The following is a 13,661-nucleotide window of genomic DNA, read 5'->3' as shown; positions in this document are numbered from 1 at the left end:
CTTAAGAAGAAATGACTTCTTTTAACTGCCATTTTTTTCTTAACTGTGGACTTCAGAAGAAAGTTAAACAAAGTTGCTATTCCTCAAAGGTTGTTGGAAATTTTATTGTGCTATTTCTTATGTTTTTTCCTTAAGCGAAAAGTTAAGAAGAAATTAGATTCTTGAAAATAAAGTTCTTGGAAATGTTCTTAATTCCAAGATAGATAAACCCTTGGGGTTTAAACTCAGGGCAGTGAGAGAAAAAGCTCATGAAAGCAATTGAACATGTCACTCACAAACGTCATCTGAAAATGTCAGTATTGTTCGTTATAAACCCAAGAACATGTTTTAGAACAGTAATCTCAGTACAAAATATGCTAACATGATTGCCATTGCTCGCTAGATAGCTAGCTAAATTGGTTGCCTAGCAACAAACATCTTAAGAAGATTCGTAAAAGATATTTGAGAAGTTCATAAGAAAATCATTCAATCTTAAGATATTGTATGAGGAATTGCACTTACGAACTATCTTATGACCTTTTTTCTTCTTTTTTTTTCTTAAGAAACGTCTTAAGTTTTTGTGTAAGAAGTGTTTTGTGAATCCGGCCCCTGTTTCCTAAGTAACTGGTGCTGCTGCTTTTAATAAATAATCAGGCTAATCCCCTTTACTAATCCCCCTCATGGTCCATTATGCTTTAATGTGCCTCAACATATGCTCATGATTTGGCCAAAGTGTTCTCTGCCTAGGCCCTAGGTGGTCCTGGGTTTGGGGTAGAAATTGGGGGAAGCGAAGGGACAGTGAATTTAGAACAGACTATGGCTATCTGCTCATGGTGAGCTAGCTAGCTACCTACCTTACCTCACCGTCTATGCTCAGGTCCATCTGTGTTCACCGATACAATACTGAATCAATTGAGTCAGTCCATATCGTTTTTCAGACTGATATTTCACCGGAGGTGATTGTTTCAATGTAGTACCATCTGTGTCAGGTTGAGCTCTGCTCCATGGATAGACCTCATTTGTATTTCTGACAGCGATGCTTTGTGGGTTAGGACCAATGATGTATATAAAGCCTGGATTGCTAATGCTATTTATTGGCCAATGAGAGGCTTTGAAGTAGGGCTGTCCCCGACTAGAAAAAATATTGGTCGAAATTATAAAACATATTTTTGTATATACACTGCTCAAAAAAATAAAGGAAACACTTAAACAACACAATGTAACTCCAAGTCAATCACACTTCTGTGAAATCAAACTGTCCACTTAGGAAGCAACACTGATTGACAATACATTTCACATGCTGTTGTGCAAATGGGATAGACAACAGGTGGAAATTATAGGCAATTAGCAAGACACCCCCCAATAAAGGACTGGTTTTGCAGGTGCTGACCACAGACCACTTCTCAGTTCCTATGCTTCCTGGCTGATGTTTTGGTCACTTTTGAATGCTGGCGGTGCTTTCACTCTAGTGGTAGCATGAGACGGAGTCTACAATCCACACAAGTGGCTCAGGTAGTGCAGCTCATCCAGGATGGCACATCAATGCGAGCTGTGGCAAGAAGGTTTGCTGTGTCTGTCAGCGTAGTGTCCAGAGCATGGAGGCGCTACCAGGAGACAGGCCAGTACATCAGGAGACGTGGAGGAGGCCGTAGGAGGGCAACAACCCAGCAGCAGGACTGCTACCTCCGCCTTTGTGCATGTGTCTGCTCAAACGGTCTGAAACAGACTCCATGAGGGTGATATGAGGGCCCGACGTCCACAGGTGGGGGTTGTGCTTACAGCCCAACACCGTGCAGGACGTTTGGCATTTGCCAGAGAACACCCAGATTGGCAAATTCGCCACTGGCGCCCTGTGCTCTTCACAGATGAAAGCAGGTTCACACTGAGCACATGTGACAGAGTCTGGAGACGCCGTGGAGAACGTTCTGCTGCCTGCAACATCCTCCAGCATGACCGGTTTGGCGGTGGGTCAGTCATGGTGTGGGGTGGCATTTCTTTGGGGGGGCCGCACAGCCCTCCATGTGCTCGCCAGAGGTAGCCTGACTGCCATTAGGTACCGAGATGAGATCCTCAGACCCCTTGTGAGACCATATGCTGGTGCGGTTGGCCCTGGGTTCCTCCTAATGCAAGACAATGCTAGACCTCATGTGGCTGGAGTGTGTCAGCAGTTCCTGCAAGAGGAAGGCATTGATGCTATGGACCGCCCGTTCCCCAGACCTGAATCCAATTGAGCACATCTGGGACATCATGTCTCGCTCCATCCACCAACGCCACGTTGCACCACAGACTGTCCAGGAGTTGGCGGATGCTTTAGTCCAGGTCTGGGAGGAGATCCCTCAGGAGACCATCCGCCACCTCATCAGGAGCATGCCCAGGCGTTGTAGGGAGGTCATACAGGCACGTGGAGGCCACACACACTACTGAGCCTCATTTTGACTTGTTTTAAGGACATTACATCAAAGTTGGATCAGCCTGTAGTGTGGTTTTCCACTTTAATTTTGAGGGTGACTCCAAATCCAGACCTCCATGGGTTGAAACATTTGATTTCCATTGATCATTTTTGTGTGATTTTGTTGTCAGCACATTCAACTATGTAAAGAAAAAAGTATTTAATAAGATTATTGTATTCATTCAGATCTAGGATGTGTTATTTTAGTGTTCCATTTATTTTTTTGAGCAGTGTATGTTTATATATACACATCCTATGTGTTTTAATCAAATCAACTATATGCACTGAGCTTGTCTAATGCTTTAAGTGCACTGTTTGATGAAATAATTAAGACACACAGGAGACTAGAGGGAATCCGACCGCAATTGATTTGATTGTGCCGGGCCGGGCTCAGACTTGCTGCGCTGTGTGGGGCGGCAGGTAGCTTAGTGGTTAAGAGCATTGTGCCAGTAACCGAAAGGTCGCTGGTTCTAATCCCCAAGCCGACTAGGTGAAAAATCTGCCGATGTGCCCTTGAGCAAGGCACTTAACCCTAATTGCTCCTGTAAGTCGCTCTGGATAAGAGCGTCTGCTAAATGACATAAATGTAAATGTGTAAAAAAAGTGAGTGACTGTGTGACCTGTTGTTTCTCTCTCCTCCCACCACAGAACATCAACAGTCCATGTTGCCGAACCTGCAAAAATAATTACAGCCATTTCTGACTGAAAAGTTATTTTACCGAAATCCCGAATTTATTTAGGAAAAATATTCCCTATTCCCTTGCTCTGTTTACGTGACACGTGTGACATCGCATTGCACGCGACCAATAGGATTTATAGCATATCATAATCACATTAATACATTGGTTACAACAAACTCTGAACACCGGAACACATGTGACAGCAAAATGGATGCAGATGACGTGACCTACTGGAAATGGGGGGGAATGTTTACTGGTTGCTCAGGTGGTAAAGGGGAATGTTTACTGGTTGCTCAGGTGGTAAAGGGGAAGTCAGATGTGTGGAATACATTTCACTAGTTGTGGAAAATACTTGAGATCAAGAAATAGAAGGTAAGGAGGAAGCGCTGCGTGCATATTATGTGTGCCAAACAGGTGCTGTTAGATTACAATATGATTTTTCTGACCGTTTGGAACAATGTAAACAACACTAAATAAATTATAAGTGTACCAGAGAGTCTATTGCCTACAATATTTATGTATTAAGATTATATTCATTAGCTATATTAATTGTTCAATCAGAATCCACCATAGCGTTAAGACTAAAGCTGGCAAGTAATTTGTTTGTTTGGCTCACTGAGGTATAATAAGAACAGGAGATTGCGTCCAAGATGTTCGACCGTTGTTTTCAAGGTAATTTACTCACGTTCGCTTACGCTGATTTGTGGACTGTCTATATCCGGGTTGCATCTGGTTCCTACGGACCAACATCACACGCGTGCTAGCACTCGGTGTGCACAGGGAGCAGCGCAGGCAGCGACGACATCATTGTGTTATCAAAAAACATGGCAGACATTGGATGAATATAAAATGTTAATATCTTAGGCTGTAAGTGGGGGGAAAAAATCGTCCTCAGCGACAATTATTTGAATAATTCAATCGATGTTTTGTGCACAAAAGTGATGATTAAAGTGTCTTATTAGGAATTTTCAAATCTGACTTCTTTATGTGGCCGTCTATGGAAATTGTCTTTCTGGGCCGGACGTCAGTTAAACTGCAGTAGCAAAGCAAAACTGTAGGAGCAGTCGGAACCGTGCTTCTAGACCAGAACCCTGGCCCCTTGGTGTTACCAGCTAGCTAACGTTAGCTGGATAGCTGTTTTGATTTGAATGCCAGCCAGTGTCCAGAGGTTGACTGCAGAGGTGTGCAGTGATGAGGATTGTAGGGACAACAACGTCATAAGGCTGCTCTTGAATTATTATTGAAATGGGGTGTGCTTTCTGGCACCACGTAACTGCCGTAACATCATCCAAGGGACCTGCATTTTTCATATAGGAACTAAATTGTTTGCTTCAAAACTGTTTCCTGTTACAAAATGTTTTGCTACGGTGTGCACTAATAAATACACCCTGGGCTGACAGCTAGGTATTGTCCTGCATTCTGTAGCCTCTGCTTTACTGCATCTAGGCCCAGTTGTTGTTACTGTGTAAAGACAGTCCAGGCATGCGTAATATAAGTCACTCAGCACACTTCCTCAACCTTCCTCCTCATAGTGGTGGCATTATGGTAGCAGCAACAAACCCATTGTATTCTATAGACTGTAAAGTGGAGTGCGGGTATATGCAGATGCATCCCGGCTCCTGTCTCAAAGGAAGAGGCTCAAATCTCCTACCCCATTTCCCCAATTTTACCACAATCATTCATACACTGTTAAGAGGTGTTAAAATACCTTTTAACTTCCTCTGCGTGTGAGTGCGGTCTGTTTTGATTGGCGGTCACAGTGTCTTTTGTGTGTGTGCCTGTGTGTGTGTGTGCCTGTGTGTGTGTGCCTGTGTGTGCGTGTGTGTGAATGTGTGCACCAGCAGCAGTGTCGAGCAACAACGTTGTAACCCCAGAAACAAGCTGTATTTCCAGCCAGCCACCCAGGTGCTCCAATCCAGACTTGACCGACACTTGACTTTGCATTATTATTAAATTCCCTACTCTGTGAAAATTTACATTGGCGTGAATGAGTGAGTGACTGAGCACTCTCTGTCTGTCTGTCTGTCTGTCTGGGCAGCTGTAGCTCTTCTCAGGGCCTGGCTTGTGTTAGTCAACCTGATGGAAATCCAGTGCTGGAAATAGTCAGGATTGTTTTATCTTTCAGTATCAGTATGGTTTCATCTTTATTTACAGTATCATGTATCTGAGATGTGCTGGGTCTGGCTTGACAATGCTGGCTAAAGTGGGCATGGTATAGCATCTGTGAATGCTGGCTATTATGGGGTATTGTGTGTAAAAAATAAATAAATTGGTCATTTAGCAGACACTCTTATCCAGAGCGACTTACAGGAGCAATTAGGGTTAAGTGCCTTGCTCAAGGGCACATCGACATATTTTTCACCTAGTTGGCTCGGGGATTAGAACCAGCGACCTTTCGGTTACTGGTACAACGCTCTTAACCACTAAGCTACCTGCCGCCCCTGTAGAATGATGAGGGGGAAAAAACAATTTAATCAATTTTAGAATAAGGCTGTAACGTAACAAAATGTGGAAAAAGTCAAGGGGTCTGAATACTTTCCGAATGCACTGTAGTGTCTGTGAATGATGGCGGAATTCATCATTCACAGACATGATGGCGGGTGAATGGGCGGGTGAATGGGCGGCAGGTAGCTTAGTGGTTAAGAGCGTTGTACCAGTAACCGAAAGGTCGCTGGTTCTAATACCCGAGCCGACTAGGTGAAAAATCTGTCGATGTGCCCTTGAGCAAGGCACTTAACCCTAATTGCTCCTGTAAGTCGCTCTGGATAAGAGCGTCTGCTAAATAACCAATTTTTTTTTTTTTTTTTTTATGGCTATGGTATATCGTGTCTGTGATGCTCAGTTGGTAGAGCATTGCGCTTGCAACCCCAGGGTTGTGGGTCCGATTCCCACGGGGGACAAGTACGAAAAAAGTATGAAAATGAATTCACTCACTACTGTAAGTCGCTCTGGATAAAAGCGTCTGCTAAATGACTCAAATTGTAAAACCAAAAAAAAAAAGTTTAGAAAATGCTCTGAAATGTATTCAGACCCCTTGAATTTTTCCACATTACAGCTTTATTCTAAAATGTATTAAATTAACAATTTTCCTCATCAATCTACGCACAATACCCCATAATGACAAAGCGAAAACACGTTTTTAGATTTTTTTGGCAAATGTATAAAAAATAAAAAACTGAAATACCTTATTTACATAAGTATTCAGACCCTTTGCTATGAGACTCCAAATTGAGCTCAGGTGCATCCTGTTTCTACAACTTGATTTAGAGTCCACCTGTGGTAAATTCAATTGATTGGACATGATTTGGAAAAGCACACACCTGTCTATATACGGTCCCACAGTTGACAGTGCATGTCAGAGCAAAAATCAAGCCATGAGGTCGAAGGAATTGTCCGTAGAGCTCCGAGACAGGAATGTGTCGAGGCACAGCTTTGGTGAAGGGTACCAAAAAATGTCTGCAGCATTGAAGGTCCCCAAGAACACAGTGGCCTCCATCATTCTTAAATGGAAGAAATTTGGAACCACCAAGACTCCTCCTAGAGCTGGCCGCCCGGCTAAACTGAGCAATTGGGGGAGAAGGGCCTTGGTCAGGGAGGTGACCAAGAACCCGATGGTCACTCTGACAGAGCTCCAGAGTTCCTCTGTGGAGATGGGAGAACCTTCCAGAAGGACAACCATCTCTGCAGCACTCCATCAATCAGGACTTCCTCAGTAAAAGGCACATGACAGCCCGCTTGGAGTTTGCCAAAAGGCACCTAAAGGACTCTCAGACCATGAGAAACAAGATTATTTGGTCTGATGAAACCAAGATTGATCTCTTTGGCCTGAATGCCAAGCGTCACGTCTGGAGGAAAACTGGCACCATCCCTACGGTGAAGCATGGTGGTGGCAGCATTATGCTGTGGGGATGTTTTTTTGCGTCAGGGACTGGGAGACTAGTCAGGATCAAGGGAAAGATGAACGGAGCAAAGTAGAGAGATCCCTGATGAAAACCTGCTCCAGAGCACTCAGGACCTCAGACTGGGGTGAAGGTTCACCTTCCAACAGGACGACGACCCTAAGCACACAGCCAAGACAATGCAGGAGTGGCCAAGCCAGAGTCTGGACTTGAACCCGATTCAACATCTCTGGAGAGACCTGAAAATAGCTGTGCAGCGAAGCTCCCCATCCAACCTGACAAAGCTTGAGAGGATCTGCAGAGAAGAATGGGAGAAACTCCCCAAATACAGGTCTGCCAAGCTTGTAGCGTCATACCCAAGAAAACTCAAGGTTGTAATCGCTGCCAAAGGTGCTTCAACAAAGTACTGCGTAAAGGGTCTGAATACTTATGTAAATGTGATCTTTTTTATAAATTTGCAAACATTTCTAAAACCTGTTTTTGCTTTGTCATTATGGGGTATTGTGTGTAGATGAGGGGAAAAAATACAATTTAATCCATTTTAGAATAATGCTGTAGCGTAACAAAATGTGGAAAAAGTCAAGGGGTCTGAATACTTTCCGAATGCACTGTAGTGTCTGTGAATGTTTGCTATGGTTTATCGTGTCTGTGAATGTTTGCTATGGTTTATCGTGTCTGTGAATGTTTGCTATGGTATATAGTGTCAGTGAATGCCGGCTCTGCTGCTGGTGCAGTGTCAGTATGGTTTTTATTTTTAGTTACAGTATCTGTGAATGTGAGCTACCTTGAGATTTCCTGGTTGGGTTGACATTGCTGGCTATGGTACAGCTAGAATGAGTAGCTATCTGAGAATGAGATGTACAGTAGTGGTCTGGTTCATTGCGACTGCTGGCTAGGATACAGTGAATGCTACCGAAGCTATCCAGAGATTTAGCCTAGTGGTGTAGTTGTGACTGCTGGCTAGGATACAGTGAATGCTACCGAAGCTATCCAGAGATGTAGCCTAGTGGTGTAGTTGTGACTGCTGGCTTTAGGGGATGTGGCTCAGCAGATCCCATCTCCCTTTCGCTGCATTGCAGGAGCCATGCAAATAAATAAATTAAACCATCTCTCCTCAACACCTCAGCTGGCTCTGGTGCAGATCACCCTGAGATTCCTTTCTTCCCTCTCTCCCTTCTTACCTCTCTCTCTCATCTCTCTACTCTCTCCCTTCTTAACCCTCTCATTTATTTCCCCCCCCTCTCCCTTCTTCTCCCTTTCTCTCCTCTTCCCCCTCTCCCTTTCTCTCCTCTTCCCCCCTCTCCCTTTCTCTCCTCTTCCCCCTCTCCCTTTCTCTCCTCTTCCCCCTCTCCCTTTCTATCCTCTTCCCCCCTCTCCCTTTCTCTCCTCTTCCCCCTCTCCCTTTCTATCCTCTTCCCCCCTCTCCCTTTCTCTCCTCTTCCCCCTCTCCCTTTCTCTCCTCTTCCCCCTCTCCCTTTCTATCCTCTTCCCCCTCTCCCTTTCTCTCCTCTTCCCCCTCTCCCTTTCTCTCCTCTTTCCCCCCTCTCCCTTTCTATCCTCTTCCCCCCTCTCCCTTTCTCTCCTCTTCCCCCTCTCCCTTTCTCTCCTCTTCCCCCTCTCCCTTTCTATCCTCTTCCCCCCTCTCCCTTTCTCTCCTCTTCCCCCTCTCCCTTTCTCTCCTCTTCCCCCCTCTCCCTTTCTCTCCTCTTCCCCCTCTCCCTTTCTCTCCTCTTCCCCCCTCTCCCTTTCTATCATCTTCCCCCTCTCCCTTTCTCTCCTCTTCCCCTCTCCCTTTCTATCCTCTTCCCCCCTCTCCCTTTCTCTCCTCTTCCCCCTCTCCCTTTCTCTCCTCTTCCCCCTCTCCCTTTCTATCCTCTTCCCCCCCTCTCCCTTTCTCTCCTCTTCCCCCTCTCCCTTTCTCTCTCTCCCCCTCTCTCCATTTCTTTCCTCTTTCCCCCCTCTCCCTTTCTCTCCTCTTCCCCCTCTCCCTTTCTCTCCTCTTCCCCCTCTCCCTTTCTCTCCTCTTCCCCCTCTCCCTTTCTCTCCTCTTCCCCCTCTCCCTTTCTCTCCTCTTCCCCCTCTCCCTTTCTCTCCTCTTCCCCCTCTCCCTTTCTCTCCTCTTCACCCTCTCTCCCTTTCTCTCCTCTTCCCCCTCTCCCTTTCTCTCCTCTTCCCCCTCTCTCCCTTTCTCTCCTCTTCCCCCTCTCTCTCCCTTTCTCTCCTCTTCCCCCTCTCTCTCCTTGACACAATGAAGCAGTATCTGCAGCAGTATCTAGCGTAGGCGGAAAATGATCAAATCCGAAAAGTCATGGTAATTAATGTAATAGTTTCTGTTAACGTAATTTATTTAGGCACAGTTTAAATATTTTATCAATACCAAAAAAATCTGCGTATCAGCCAGGATTGGAATGACACTAGCGTGTGTTTGATCGGAATGACACTAGCGTGTGTTTGATCGGAATGACACTAGCGTGTGTTTGATCGGAATGACACCAGCGTGTGTTTGATCGGAATGACACTAGCGTGTGTTTGATTGGAATGACACTAGCGTGTGTTTGATCGGAATGACACTAGCGTGTATTTGATTGGAATGACACTAGCGTGTGTTTGATTGGAATGACACTAGCGTGTGTTTGATTGGAATGACACTAGCGTGTGTTTGATCGGAATGACACTAGTGTGTGTTTGATTGGAATGACACTAGCGTGTGTTTGATTGGAATGACACTAGCGTGTGTTTGATCGGAATGACACTAGCGTGTGTTTGATTGGAATGACACTAGCGTGTGTTTGATTGGAATGACACTAGCGTGTGTTTGATTGGAATGACACTAGCGTGTGTTTGATTGGAATGACACTAGCGTGTGTTTGATTGGAATGACACTAGCGTGTGTTTGATTGGAATGACACTAGCGTGTGTTTGATTGGAATGACACTAGCGTGTGTTTGATTGGAATGACACTAGTGTGTGTTTGATTGGAATGACACTAGCGTGTGTTTGATTGGAATGACACTAGTGTGTGTTTGATCGGAATGACACTAGCGTGTGTTTGATCGGAATGACACTAGCGTGTGTTTGATTGGAATGACACTAGCGTGTGTTTGATCGGAATGACACTAGCGTGTGTTTGATTGGAATGACACTAGCGTGTGTTTGATCGGAATGACACTAGCGTGTGTTTGATCGGAATGACACTAGCGTGTGTTTGATCGGAATGACACTAGCGTGTGTTTGATCGGAATGACACTAGCGTGTGTTTGATCGGAATGACACTAGCGTGTGTTTGATTGGAATGACACTAGCGTGTGTTTGATTGGAATGACACTAGCGTGTGTTTGATCGGAATGACACTAGCGTGTGTTTGCGCGCGTCACCTGCATAGTGCTAGACAAGTGAGCCATTGCTCAAGGAGCGAGAGACAGTGAGCCGTTGCTCAAGGAGAGTGAGACAGTGAGCCTTGCTCAAGGAGGGAGAGAGAGACAGTGATCCGTTGCTCAAGGAAAGAGAGATAGTGAGCCGTTGTCAAGGAGGGAGAGAGAGACAGTGAGCCGTTGCTCAAGGAGAGAGAGACAGTGAGCCGTTGCTCAAGGAGAGAGAGACAGTGAGCCGTTGCTCAAGGAGGGAGAGACAGTCGGACATTGCAGCATTAGGTAGGCCTAGCCTATAAAATATGATAGGGAACAGATTAACTAGGTAGCCAATATCAAAACATACACTACATGACCAAAAGTATGTGGACATCTGCTCGTCGAACATCTCATTCCAAAATCATGGGCATTAATATGGAGTTGGTCTCCCCTTTGCTGCTATAACAGCCTCCACTCTTCTGGGAAGGCTTTCCACTAGATGTTGGAACATTGCTGCGGGGACTTGCTTCCATTCAACCAGTGAGGTCGGGCACTGATGTTGGGCAATTAGGCTTGGCTCGCAGTCTGTGTTTCAATTCATCCCAAATTTGTTCATTGGGGTTGAGGTCAGGGCTTTGTGCATGTGAGTCAAGTTCTTCGACACCGATCTCGACAAACCATTTCTGTATGGACCTTGCTTTGTGCATGGGGGCATTGTAATGCTGAAACAGGAAAGGGCCTTGGAAGCACAGAATCATTGAAAAGTTGGAAGCACGGAATCGTCTAGAATGTAATTGTATGCTGTAGCATTAAGATTTCCCTTCACTGGAACTAAGGGGCCTAGCCCGAACCATGAAAATCAGCCCCAGACCATTATTCCTCCTCCACCAAACTTTACAGTTGGCACTATGCATTCGGGCAGGTAGCGTTCTCCTGGCATCCGCCAAACCCAGATTCGTCCGTCGGCCTGCCAGAGGATGAAGCGTGATTCACCACTCCAGAGAATGCGTTTCCACTGCTCCAGAGTCCAATAGCGGCGAGCTTTACGCCACTCCAGCCGACGCTGGGCGTTGCCGTGGTGATCTTAGGCTTGTGTGCGGCTGCTCTTTTCATTAAGCTCCCGACGAACAGTTCTTGTGCTGGCGTTGCTTCCAGAGGCTGTTTGGAACTCGGTAGTGAGTGTTGCAAACGAGGACAGATGATTTTTACGCGCTTCAGCACTCGCCGGTCCCGTTCTGTGAGCTTGTGTGGCCTACCACTTTGCGGCTGAGCCGTTGTTGCTCCTAGACGTTTCCACTTCACAATAACTGTTTAGCTGTTATTAGCATATGTTAATGTTTTCGTCATGTCACAAAACATTTTCCACCGACACTCGCGAATAAGGCCATTCAAAGTTGATTTACTTTTTTGAACGATTCATATAATTAATTTAAACTATAATATTTGACGAAACAAACTATTTACTTAGCCATTGTATTAGTTGCGATTCGGTTCAATCTTGATTAATCGAATCATGTGAATCAAAATAATAATTTGTGAATCGTGAACATTAATTTTAGGAAAAAATGTAGCCCTCCTTTTGGATTATGTGGCTTCAAAACTTGTTTTGTAGATACTTCCAGTTGATTTGGCCATCCAATGTATGGGACATTGCAACTCAATAGATACTAGTCAGCCTGCAAAGTAAACACTTGTAGCTAAGATAAATATGACTAAACTAGAAAAGGTACATTTCCTGAAGATTTGTGGGCTTGCTTCAGGTGAATTAAAATCTTTGTAGCCTACCATAGCCATTCGAGCTATATTAAATGAGCGAAATGTATTTGGTTGCAATGTTGCAATGTTTTACATCAAGGGTGGTCAACCATCCTCCAGGAGAGCTAATGGGTGTGCAGGCTTTTAGTCCAGTCCCCCTCTAACAAACCACTTTTTAGAAATGAGCTGCTCAACCGAACCTTGATAAACTGTCTCTGATGTGTTTGAGCAGGGCTTGATCAAAAGCCTGCACACCCAGCAGCTCTCCAGACTGAGGGTTGACTACGTGTTTTATACAGTTGCCTAAAAGGGATTCTACTTTGTGGCGTTTAAGTGCCTTGCTCGACGACAGGAGATGGTAAATGGGATCAGAGAGCGGCCTCCCAGTGTCGATACCACATTACACTTACTTTTTTATACGTACATAGAGACGCCGCCAATTGTTGGTCATGGAAATGTGGTTAAAAATCACGGATAAGTCATGAAATTCCATCTGTCAAAATGTGTATGAACCCTGATACAAGGAAAACCACTAATCCGTCACAACATTTTAAATTTTTACATTTTAGTCATTTAGCAGACGCTCTTATCCAGAGCGACTTACAGTTAGGGAATACATATTTGTTTTTTTTATACTGGCCCCCCGTGGGAATCAAACCCACAACCCTGGCGTTGCAAACGCCATGCTCTATCAACTGAGCTACATCCCTGCCAGAGGATGTAGCTCCACAAGCCGATCCATGATAGGCTCATCTAAAACACTGGCACAATTGTGTGTGGTTTATTTTTTGGGGGTTCTGAAATGTATTTTTAGATATTGAGGTTGGAAAGTTTATTTTCCTAAATGAATGCGTCTAAAGCCTGGGGGCTACTGACACTAATTGGAGTGATGATGAAAATAACTTTATTTTCTTTTTACAGACTGCAGCAATGGAGGAGACCGTCATATGGGAACAACACACAGTAACTCTACACAGGGTGGGTAGTACATAGGATACCTGTCTCTCTCTCTCTCTCCCTCCTTGTCGCTCTCTCCCTCCCTCCTTTTGTCTCTCTCCTTGTCTCTCTCTCTCTCTGTCCTTGTCTTGCTCTCTTCTTCTCTCTCTCTCTCTCTCTCCTTGTCTCTCTCTCTCGCTCTCTCCATGTCTCTCTCTCTCGCTCTCTCCATGTCTCTCTCTCTCTCTCTCGCTCTCTCCTGTCTCTCTCTCTCTCATTGTCTCTCTCCTTGTCTCTTTCTCCTTGTCTCTCTCTCTTACCTTCTCTCGCTCTCTCTCTTTCTCCTCCTTGTCTCTCTCTCCTTGTCTCTTACTCCTCTCTCTCTCTCTCTCCCTCTCCTTTTCTCTCTCTCTCTCTCATTTTCTCTCTCTCTCTCTTTCTCTCTCTCTCTCATTGTCTCTCTCTCTCTCCTTGTCTCTCTCTCCTTTTCTTTCTCTCTCTCCTTTTCTTTCTCTCTCTCCTTGTCTCTCTCCTTGTCTCTCTCTCTCTCTCATTTTCTCTCTCTCTCTCTCCTTTTCTCTTTCTCTCTCTCGCTCTCTCATTCTCTCTCTCTCTC

The 13,661-nt window shown here is 45.1% G+C and overlaps 1 protein-coding gene across 13 annotated transcripts in view; it reads left to right on the top strand.

Annotated features, from left to right (window-relative positions):
• Positions 1-13,661, top strand: part of LOC121540688 (tight junction protein ZO-1) — a 173,326-nt gene that overhangs the window by 86,791 nt on the left and 72,874 nt on the right. For all 13 annotated transcript variants that reach the window (XM_041849721.2, XM_041849720.2, XM_041849711.2 and 10 more), the window contains one exon: positions 13,031-13,087. In XM_041849721.2, the coding sequence (XP_041705655.2) occupies positions 13,031-13,087 (57 nt within the window). The remainder of the gene's footprint in view (positions 1-13,030; positions 13,088-13,661) is intronic.

This window comes from Coregonus clupeaformis, chromosome 26, assembly GCF_020615455.1.
Source record: "Coregonus clupeaformis isolate EN_2021a chromosome 26, ASM2061545v1, whole genome shotgun sequence".
Taxonomy (NCBI): domain Eukaryota; kingdom Metazoa; phylum Chordata; class Actinopteri; order Salmoniformes; family Salmonidae; genus Coregonus; species Coregonus clupeaformis.
This window is presented reverse-complemented; position numbering and strand designations above follow the sequence as displayed.